Here is a 10,372-nt window from a genome sequence, read left to right on the forward strand (position 1 = left end):
TACAACCAGAATACCTCCACGCTATAGAAAACCAGAAAACATACATCAGACGCACAAAATTACCCAATCCCTAACTTAGCAAACTCATCTGCCTCATGATTAGCCAATCTCTTTATATGCCTTACAACAACACCCCTTTTTAACACAACACTAACAATTTCTTTCACCACACACTCAAACAAATGAATGTAAGAACCGGGACTTTTAATCCATTTTACTGCAGCTAGACAATTTGACTCTAGAATAAGCCTTCCCTTTGACTCCCATCCAAATAAAGTTATTCCATCGATTTCCCATGCCATCAATGAATAAAAAAAATACCACAAATGATAACAGGTAAATGTGATCAAATAAAGAAAGCCGATGAAATCATCTCATGTTTTTGAAGACATGTGGAAATACATGAATAGAGATGATAATAAGTAGGGTTTTTGGTTGACTCGACTTAACCTCCTAACACTTCACTCTAACATGATCCAACCCGAAAGCATGCACTGTCCACCAGACCTAACCTAAGGAGTATGTTCCTTAACACTTGAATCTAATACAATCCTAAATTTTGAGATAAGAACTCGTATCTAGTCCAACATAAATATATGAAAAATATTTTTATTCAGTAAACTAAGGAGTATTAAAAATAAACTACAGAGAGAAGAGTATTATGACAATTATTCCTAAATTTATAGAAAAATTACCTTGAGTTGGGTAAGAGGTTTTTCACCTTAAATCTAAATTCAACCCTCTATAAAATTCGATCGGACCTAAATCCTTTTCCTTTAAAATTTATAATCCTATCAAATAGGACCGGATAGGAGTGAGCAAAATTCGACTCGACTTGAAAAATTGATTTTTTAGTTTTGAATTATTCGAGTCAACTCGAATTATCGATTCAGGTTTCGAGTTTGAGTCAAGTTGAAATTTTAAAATTTCGAGTAACTTGAAAAATAAAAAATTTAGATGACTATTTTGATAGATTTGAGATTTGTTATGTGATTTCCTATTCCTTCAATTCCTCTTTCATTTTAACTCAAAATTTTCACCAAATTTGAATCACATGCTCCTAATCCATCATAGAATGAATACATTTGTACTTTCAATTCCTCTTTTTGATAACAAATTTTCTATTTTTTCAATTTAGTACATCAATTTTGTATGATTTTCATATTTCTTCAATTTATCCTTCATTTTAAATACATTTTTTACCAAATTTAAACCACATGTTCCCCTACAACTACAAAATATCTATGTAATTTCAATTCCTACTTTTTTTTACTAAAATGTATTATTTTTTCTAATTTAGTCCCTCAACTAGTTCTCTTTGCATTTTACTCAATTTGGTCTTTTGACTACAATTATTTATAAATTCTTTCTTCACATCAATTTTTTACTCATTTATACTTCCATCAATCTTTTATGCTCAAATATATTTTTTGAAATATAGTATTGTAAATATATTTTATAATTTTAGATTGTATATGATATATTAATTAAAATTATAATATGAAAAGAATATGAAGAAATATATATATATATATATATATATATATATAAAAGCTTTTGGTTTTTCCTCATCCAACAATCTTAAAAGCGTTTAAAACTAATAGAGTTTTACATAAATAAGTGGATCATAACCCATATATATATATATAGTTTGAGAAAGTCAAAAATTTAGAAAATTTGTATAGAAACTCGAACAACTCGACTTTCTTAAACTCGACTCTAGAATATTCAAATTAAGTTATAGTCATAAAATACTATTCTTCGAGTTGAATAACTCAAAAAAAAATTACTGAACTCAATTGGAATGAATGTTCACCCCTAAAGTCGGGTCGGCATAGAAATAGTTATATATATACTATTTGAGATTCGCAAGTGATTAAGAGCTTAATTAAGTAATTAACTAAAAGGGGTTGCTTCTTATATAGGACAAACACGGTGAAAAGAGAGAATTTGATGGTAATCCTAAAATGTCGTGAGGAATGGGGAACGCCCTGCTTTTCATCATCCTTTTCCCATCTTTCCCCCATTGCTTTAACTTCCCCGGCTTTTCGGCACAGAAATTCAATAAGACACCCCATCCACCGACCACGCCCTCTCCCTCGAAGGCCAAACCCCGACCAACCGCCCTACCATCACCCTCGAAGGCCCCACCGTTACCCAAAGTCTTTCCTTCCTTAATCGGAGATAAGACAAGGCCCAAAACGAGGCTCAACCTCACGAGTCTGAATCATTCTACGTCTGGGATGAAAACCTTGCCAACTACGCTCGTAACTGGGCGAATAAACGCGTCAATGACTGCCTTCTCATCCACTCCGATGGAACCTATGGCGAGAACATCTTCAGGGCCACCAAAAGCCACTGGAGCATCGCTAAAGCCGTCAGATCATGGGTGGCTGAGGAGAAGTATTACGACAAGAAGAAGAATGCTTGTCGGCCCGGGAAAATGTGCGGCCATTATACACAGATTGTGTGGAGGGATACGGTAAATGTAGGATGCGGCCGAGCCAAGTGTGCAAGGGGTGGCGTCTTTATTATATGCTTCTACGATCCACATGGGAATTTTCAAGATGAAAACCCTTTTGCTTCCCACAAACAACACTAGTTGTTTATCCATACCAACCATCAGCATTAATTAATTAAACTAATTCTTCATTTCACTCTTTTTATTGTTTGTTTTATGACGTGAAAAGTTGTCTTAAAAATTGGGTCTACTTTTTCTTTTTACTTCAAAAGTCCAATTTGTAAGGCGAAATTGGATTTAACATATGTGTTTACGCTGAGGTTAAACTCATAGGAATTCTATATTAATCTTTGATTTTGGTTGTATTAGGATTCTTTTTAAAAGTGTAGTGGAATCATACCAGAAACATCTCTAATTCGACTCCTTGTTCCTTCTCTAACCTTATGCATATTTCGACATCTTTTATTTTAATCAGTCTTTTATATTTATCTTTGAATCTATGTGCGGATATAAATTATGAGATTTACATTTATTTTAAATTTTTTACTATGGTATTTGTTTGTTCTTTGAATTAGAGATCGACAAAATCATCTCAAAAATTATTATTTGTGAATAGAAACGGTTAATCTTATTATAAGAAGATAAAAATATTTAATATTATAATAAGGGTTTATAAATATCATCGTAAACTAAATATATAATTTGATCATTTTGCTATTATATTGACACAAGAAACTAGACACTTTAAATTATACAAGAACCATAAATGAAGAAGGTTAAAAACTTATTCAAAAGACTCGGAAAAAAATATATGAGCAAATTTAATTGTATCGGTAAACGAATCACAAAAGGGAATTAAACTATTAAAAGATCATTGAAAACTGTAAATTAGAGCCGAATATCACAATAAACTATTCGTAAACATAAAACCTCGTGTCCAAATTCAATATAAAGATCCAAAACAATGAATATCAACAAGATAACATATTACTTTTAGCTTTGTTTAAAGATAACTTATTTGATGATTGAATGATTTATAGTCGGCTGAACAATTTGATCCGTTATTATCACATTGTTTAACGAAAGAACAAACTAACGTATTTTTATTAAGCGAATAAAAGATTTTGTCTTAACTGATTTGTATAGTTAAGTCCTTGGACCGCAAGATTATTGAAGAACTAAATCATTGGAATTGTTATATAATTTAATATAGAGAAAATAACCTCAGTGACCAAAAATACCTTATAATATACGATTTTAATCAATTTTTTTTGGATTTGCCAAAATGACCAACTAAATCGCAATGCGATCGATAATTCGCAACGCGATCTCCGGTATCGCAAATCAGTTTCCAGATTCGCAACGCGATTATGACTATCGCATTGCGATTTTCCAAATTCGCGTTGCGATTTTTTGACTATCGCAATGCGAATATGTAAATCGCAATGCGATTATGACTATCGCAATGCGATTCTGACTATCGCAACGCGATTCTGACTGTCGCAACACTGAATTTCAAATTCGAAACAGGTTTTAGTTTCGCAACACAAATGTTTTGGGTATATAACTACGCAGCAGAAGCAACTCATAACCTAAATCCCTAAATCGCAACTCATTTCATCTCCATCTATCACTCTCTCCGGCGACATCCGTTCTTATATCCAACGACATCCTTCCCCATCCGGCAACAGGTTTTAGTTTCGCAGCTCGTTTGTTTAGTAAATTAATTTACAATAATGAAATCATCTAATGTTGATCTTGTTTGGATAGATTTGTGTTTTGGAGGGTCATGGGAGAATGTTCATGGTGTTTTACAATATATGCCTTTACCTATGAATCTTCAACTAAAACTGTCATTAAAAAAGTTAACTTATGAAACTCTAATGTTACGTGTTGCAAATAAATTGAATTTAGAGCCCTTAAGTGGATTTAGGCTATCTTATCAGAGAAAAGGTAAAGTTTATTTGTTAACCGACAATGAAGATGTTGAACGATTCATTGCTTACATTAGTGTTTCACAAGATGATGTTACATTGTATGTTGTTGAACCTAGAAGCAGTGAAGTTGGGTCAGTAGCGGGTAGTAATCAACTAAGTTTTTCAACCCCAGTTTATGGTCACAATCTCAAAACCCACAACCTTTCCCTAATCCAAATCCCAATCAACTTTCAGCACCAAATTCCGGTTTTCGTATTAACCAGTTAGACGATGATGAGCCAACATAAAAAATTGTGAGTACTAGTCGGTATTCGAAATTTGATCTTGGTCAATACCCGGACTTTGATCTTGGTCAATACTCGGATTTTGATGATGTTTCAGAAGAAGAAACAGACCCTGCGTGTAATGATTTTGATATTGATCAATAACCGAATTTTGATGATGAAACAGCTGCTACCGAGGAAGATGTTGTTGATGATAATGAGGAGGAAGTTACGACTGTGAATGAACATGTTGAACATCCATTCTGTAATTCATATAACCCTGAAGAAGAAAAAGAAGAAGAAGAAATCCCCGAAGAAAAGTCCCCGAAGAAAATGCCACAGGAGTATAACTGGAATATGCCAGAATTACTTCAGATACCGGAAGAAGAGTTGGTAAAAATAGCAGTTGATTGTTACACAAAAATTATTCGTATCAAGAAAGATGATTGCTTTGATACAAAGGAAGACTTGAAGATAGCTTTGTATACGAAATGTGTGGAAGATGGCTATCAACTAAAAGTTAACAAATCAAGCAAAGATCGTTTCGAAACAAGGTGTATGATTGACAAAAATTGTACGTGGCGTATGATTGCAAAGAGGATAAAAGATTACGAAATGTTTCAAGTTAGGGACTTTTATTGATAAACATACATGTTCAATAACCCAAGTTTTTCCTCACTGTAGACAGGCAAACAAAAAGGTGTTGGGTGGTTTTCTGGCTGAGTTAATGTTTTTGAATGGCAGGGTATATCGGGGACATGAAATTATGACTGACATGAATGCTCGGTTCAAGATTAGTATCTCATATTCTCAAGCTTGGAGAGCCAAATGTTATGCCTAGGAATTGTTGAGGGGGTCACCAGAAGCATTGTTTGCCCAACTGCCGGCTTATTGTCACAATTTAAAGCTGAAAAATCCAGGGTCGGTAACTCATATCAAAACAGATAGAGATGGACGCTTTGAGTTGTTGTTTATCGCCATTGGTGCTGCGGTTAGTAAATCAATATAATTTTGTTGACTCATTTTTGTTAGTTACATGCATTTCACATTTAAATGATTATATTTCTTGTGTATATGATTTTGTAGATTCGTTCATTTATTACTTGCATGCGCTCAGTTATTATAGTTGACGGAGCACATTTAAAAGGTCGAAACCTTGGAGTAAACTTATTAGCAGTAGCCATAGATGCTAACAATGGGATACTGCCAATAGCTTACGGGGTTGGCAAATCTGAAACCTCTGATTCATAGACATGGTTTATGGGGCATCTTAGGGATTACATAAGTCCTATTAGCAATCTGACAATCATATCCCGATAGGGCAAACTCAATTGACAACGCTGTTAGAAGGTGTTTCCCAGATGCTTTTCATGGACTTTGTGGTGTTCATTTATATAGAAATCTAAAATCAAGGTCTGCTGGTATAAAAAATCACAAATGGACATACTGGAAGGCTGTAAAAGCTTATCGGGAAGTGGATTTTAATAAGTATATAAATTGTTTAAGACGTGTTTTGCCTCAGTGTGCTCAAACACTAGAAGATGTCAGGTTTGAAAGATGGTCAAGAGTACATCAACTTGGAGCAAGATATGGTTTCATGACGTCTAGTAGTGAAGAATCAATAAACGCTCTAAGTCGTCATTCCCGAAAATTACCCATTACTATGTTAATGGAGTTTTTTCGAGCCTCTATTCAACAGTGGTACTACAAGAAAAGAAACCATGCATGTATTATTTCTTTAAATTCGTAACTTATCATATATTTTACTAAGTATTATTTATTTAAATTTACAGGAACATTGGAACATCGTGTTACACCATGGACTGAAAAAAAAGATAACGAAACGTGTTGTGAAGTCAACGTCATGGAGAGTTAAACCATGTTCAAACACTTTGTTTGAAGTACTGGATAATAACTTAAATGGGCTTGTCGATCTAAATGCAAAGACGTGTAGTTGTATGAAATGGCAAACATCTGGTTATCTGTGTGGGCATGTTATAAAAGTTGCTCTTCATCTAAACCAAGATGATTCAATCGCATACGCTATGGATTGCTACACTACAGAAGTATATCGACAGACTTATGCCGAGATTATCTACCCTATTCCACATCCTTTTGAGTGGGACATACCAGATGACTTACAAACAGTTTTTCCACTAGCCATGGACAGAAGGCTACCTGGCCGACCAAAAAGTCACGATCGTATACCGTTTAAGGGTGAAGAGAAGAAGAGATCGACATGTAGTCGGTGCAAGGAAAGTGGTCATACAAGGTTGACATGTGGATCACCAGTGCCATCACAATCATCTTTTCCTCTACCAAAATATGGATCCTCATCAAAATCCAAAGCTCATATGGTGTCAAGAAAAAGGCAATCAAAATCAAAATCCCAATCACAACCGGCTTTACCTTTTGGGACTATAAACTTAGGTGATTTTTAAATGCAAACGTTGTATTATGTGTAAACTTTTAACATTTTCAGTTAGGCATGTATTAGTAACTTGAGATTGAACATTGCTATGATCTATTCAGTTGTTATCACTTATTACACATTCATTTGAATATCGCAACGCGAATTTAACTATCGCAACGCAAAAATCGCAACGCGAATTTCTCTATCGCAACTCAAATTTGACTATCGCAACGGCTATTTGACTATCGCAACGAGAAAATCGCAACGTGAATTTGACTATCGCAACGCGAATTTGAGTATCGCAACGCGAATTTGATTATCGCAACGGGTATTTGACTATCGCAACGAGAAAATCGCAAAGCGTATTAGACTATCGCAACGCAAATTGACTTTCGCGTTGCGATTTTGTCTTTCGCATTGCGATTTTGAGTTTAGCGTTGCGAAAGTGTACCTTCAACAGGTCTTTTGCCTTCAATATGATGCAGATTGAAATCAACAAATCAACTTTTACATTTCAATCAATTAAACAAGCACAAATAAGAATTATTTACACATCAATATTAAACAAATCAACTTTTACAAATCAGTTTTTATAAATCAATTAAACAAGCAAAAAATGATAATAATTCTTATTTTCCTCATCAATTAAACAAGTCAGACTTTTAAGAATCAATTAAACATTCCAAAAAAGTGTACCCTAGACAATTGTTTATGCACCCATACATCAATTTCACGCAGCTCACTTCAGGATTAACCTGCAGAAACCAAACATTTCTCAAATAACACTTTCTACACATCTAAAACCAACAAACAGCAAATTATTATTGAATTCTAGGTACTTAACAACACTTGCATTTGACTTACAAATTGTTTATGGACACTTTCATAACGCGGATGCAGTTAGGCAGCGTCTCGAATATATCGTTCTAGCCATAAAATGCCAAAACCACAAGCCTACTGCACCTCTATCTCTATCGGTGGGAGGTAGAAACTGTGTACTTCCTGTCGTCAAATGCTCCAAGCACATGCATACGAGAGGACCACAATCCCCTCTGGCTTCCGACGTTTGTTGTGGCGCGGTCTCGTCTCTGATAACTGTAACATTGAACTTCTTTGGCTTCTTGTTTCCAGAATAAGTCCAATAATTAATCGCATCCAAGAATTTAGCCAAATGAGAGCTTCATCCCTTAATAATATCTCTCAAATCAGACAATGATATGTAATTTATCATGCTGTCATATACTATTGTCTTCAGACAATGATATGTAATTTAGCCAAACGAGAAGCCAATGAGTACGTTCCAAAACAGGGATAAACACCTGCAACATAAGTAATAATTCAAATTGCGCGCTTATTTATGAACACCTTTAAAATATTAAAAAAAAATAAATACTAACCTTATCGACCTCCCACCATGCAAAGATAAAGTTTAGCTTGTCCATTAGCCAACACATATGATTCCTGTAGTTGATTCTTCAAGTGAACTACGTGAAAAGACGTCGGCATAATTGTATATCGCATATTTTTTTATTTTTATTTTTCTTCAATTTCCTTACTATTAGAAGACGTGACACCCATGCATCAATATGCTATTTTACAAAAAAAGACATATATTAGTGAATTACATAAATTTAAAAAAAAATTAATCAAAATGAAATATAAGACTTACCCCCCATCGAAATAGCCATTGTCTTCAACCCCTAATAACACACCCCACCAAGACCGTTCAATCAACAAATGCATATCATCGTTGAGTTTGTATATGTCAGCGTAACACCCTTGGCTCCGCTCATGTAGATAAAAATCAACTGCGGTCTTAGCCCAAAGGGTATTATTCAGAATTGTTTCCGGTAGTTGTTTCCTCTCCACTTCATCTGCCGGAATGGTACTGGCCGGTAACTTATACAAAAGCCAGTAGTCATCCATCATGTCCGGCACGTGAGGGGGTTTCTCAATAATTTGATATATTATGCCGTGTGAATCGGGCTCTATAATGTTGGGAGGGACCTCTTCAACGATGACAGTGGCCTCTTGAATGGTGGGAGGGGACTCTTGAGGGATGATAGGGCCTTCTTGAACGATAGGGGATGCCTCTTGAACTATGACAGGTGAGTCGGGCCTTTTCTTACGGATTCTTTGCACTATTGGGGTGAACGGAGACTTAATGGCATGTGCACGCCGTCTGATGCGTGAACTCCGTCTTGCAAGAAAAACCCGACGTAGAGCATCCACCTTAGCGGGCCGCTAAAAATAAATTAATACATAAATCAGTAAATAAACAGACATGATATTAAACAATGAAAACAAAGAAAAATATATTTCAAACTTGCACAGTATTCACCCAAGTCATTATTCTATCATTGTTCACAAAATGCATCAGATAACATTCCAGAAGTAATCACTTATATAAACATTTAAAAGGACAACATATAGGTTTAGTGTAGGTTCAATGACAACATAAAGAGTAGTAGTTTATTCTTGAAACTTAAATTTTCAACACTGTGAAGTTAGTATTTGTCTTTGTCTTTTGGTTGAAGTAATGCAATTCATTCAAGTTTCAATTTGCAGAAGAAGAATAGAATCTGAAACTTAAAATCGCAACGCGAAAATGACTATCGCAACGCAAACTATCACAATGAGAATCGCAATGCGATTTTGCGCGATTCTCTCGTTGCGATAGTCAAATTCGCGTTGCGATAGTCATTTTCGCGTTGCGAAAGTAAACTATTTTTCTTCTACAAATTGAAACTTGAATGGATTGCATTACTTCAACAAAAAGACAACCAAAAAAAAATACTAACTTCACAGGGTTAAAGAATAAACAGTTTAGCAGTATTGGCAGCAACCGAATGAATTTACTAAGCAATCTAAGTGAAATGGTAAATCTAAGTGAAATTACGAGTAAATTTATCATCAAGTTAAATATGAAAAATATTAAACTTACCTCGTTGCGTAGAGTATAAACCTCATTCTGCAACGATGCTACCATCTCACGTAGAGCGGCTACCTCACCACGTAAAGTAAACACCTCAACACGCCATGCACTATTGTCATCGCGTAAAGTACCGACCTCCTCACGCAAGGCATTGACCTTATCACGTAACTCCCCTAACTCATCCCATGGAGGTGGAGAACAGGGAGATAAACGTCGTGGCATCTTTGCCGGTCGCCTATCATGAGGTGATGGTGGAGAAGAGGATCGATGATGTGACAGAATAGGTGATGGCTCTCGTTGTGGAGGTGTATAGTCGGGTCGATCAGGTGATGGCTCTGGATGAGGTGATGGCTCTCGAAGTGG

General features: G+C 35.2%; 1 protein-coding gene across 1 annotated transcript; it reads left to right on the forward strand.

Annotated features, from left to right (window-relative positions):
* The first annotated feature begins 326 nt into the window (after positions 1-326).
* LOC120204491 (pathogenesis-related protein 1A-like) lies at positions 327-2,602 on the forward strand. The gene is made up of 2 exons (XM_039204564.1): positions 327-336; positions 2,190-2,602. The coding sequence occupies exons 1-2, from the start codon at positions 327-329 to the stop codon at positions 2,600-2,602; spliced, it is 423 nt and encodes a 140-aa protein (XP_039060495.1).
* The last annotated feature ends 7,770 nt before the right edge of the window (positions 2,603-10,372 follow it).

This window comes from Hibiscus syriacus, unplaced genomic scaffold, assembly GCF_006381635.1.
Source record: "Hibiscus syriacus cultivar Baekdansim isolate YM2019G1 unplaced genomic scaffold, ASM638163v2 tig00010968_pilon, whole genome shotgun sequence".
Classification (NCBI taxonomy): domain Eukaryota; kingdom Viridiplantae; phylum Streptophyta; class Magnoliopsida; order Malvales; family Malvaceae; genus Hibiscus; species Hibiscus syriacus.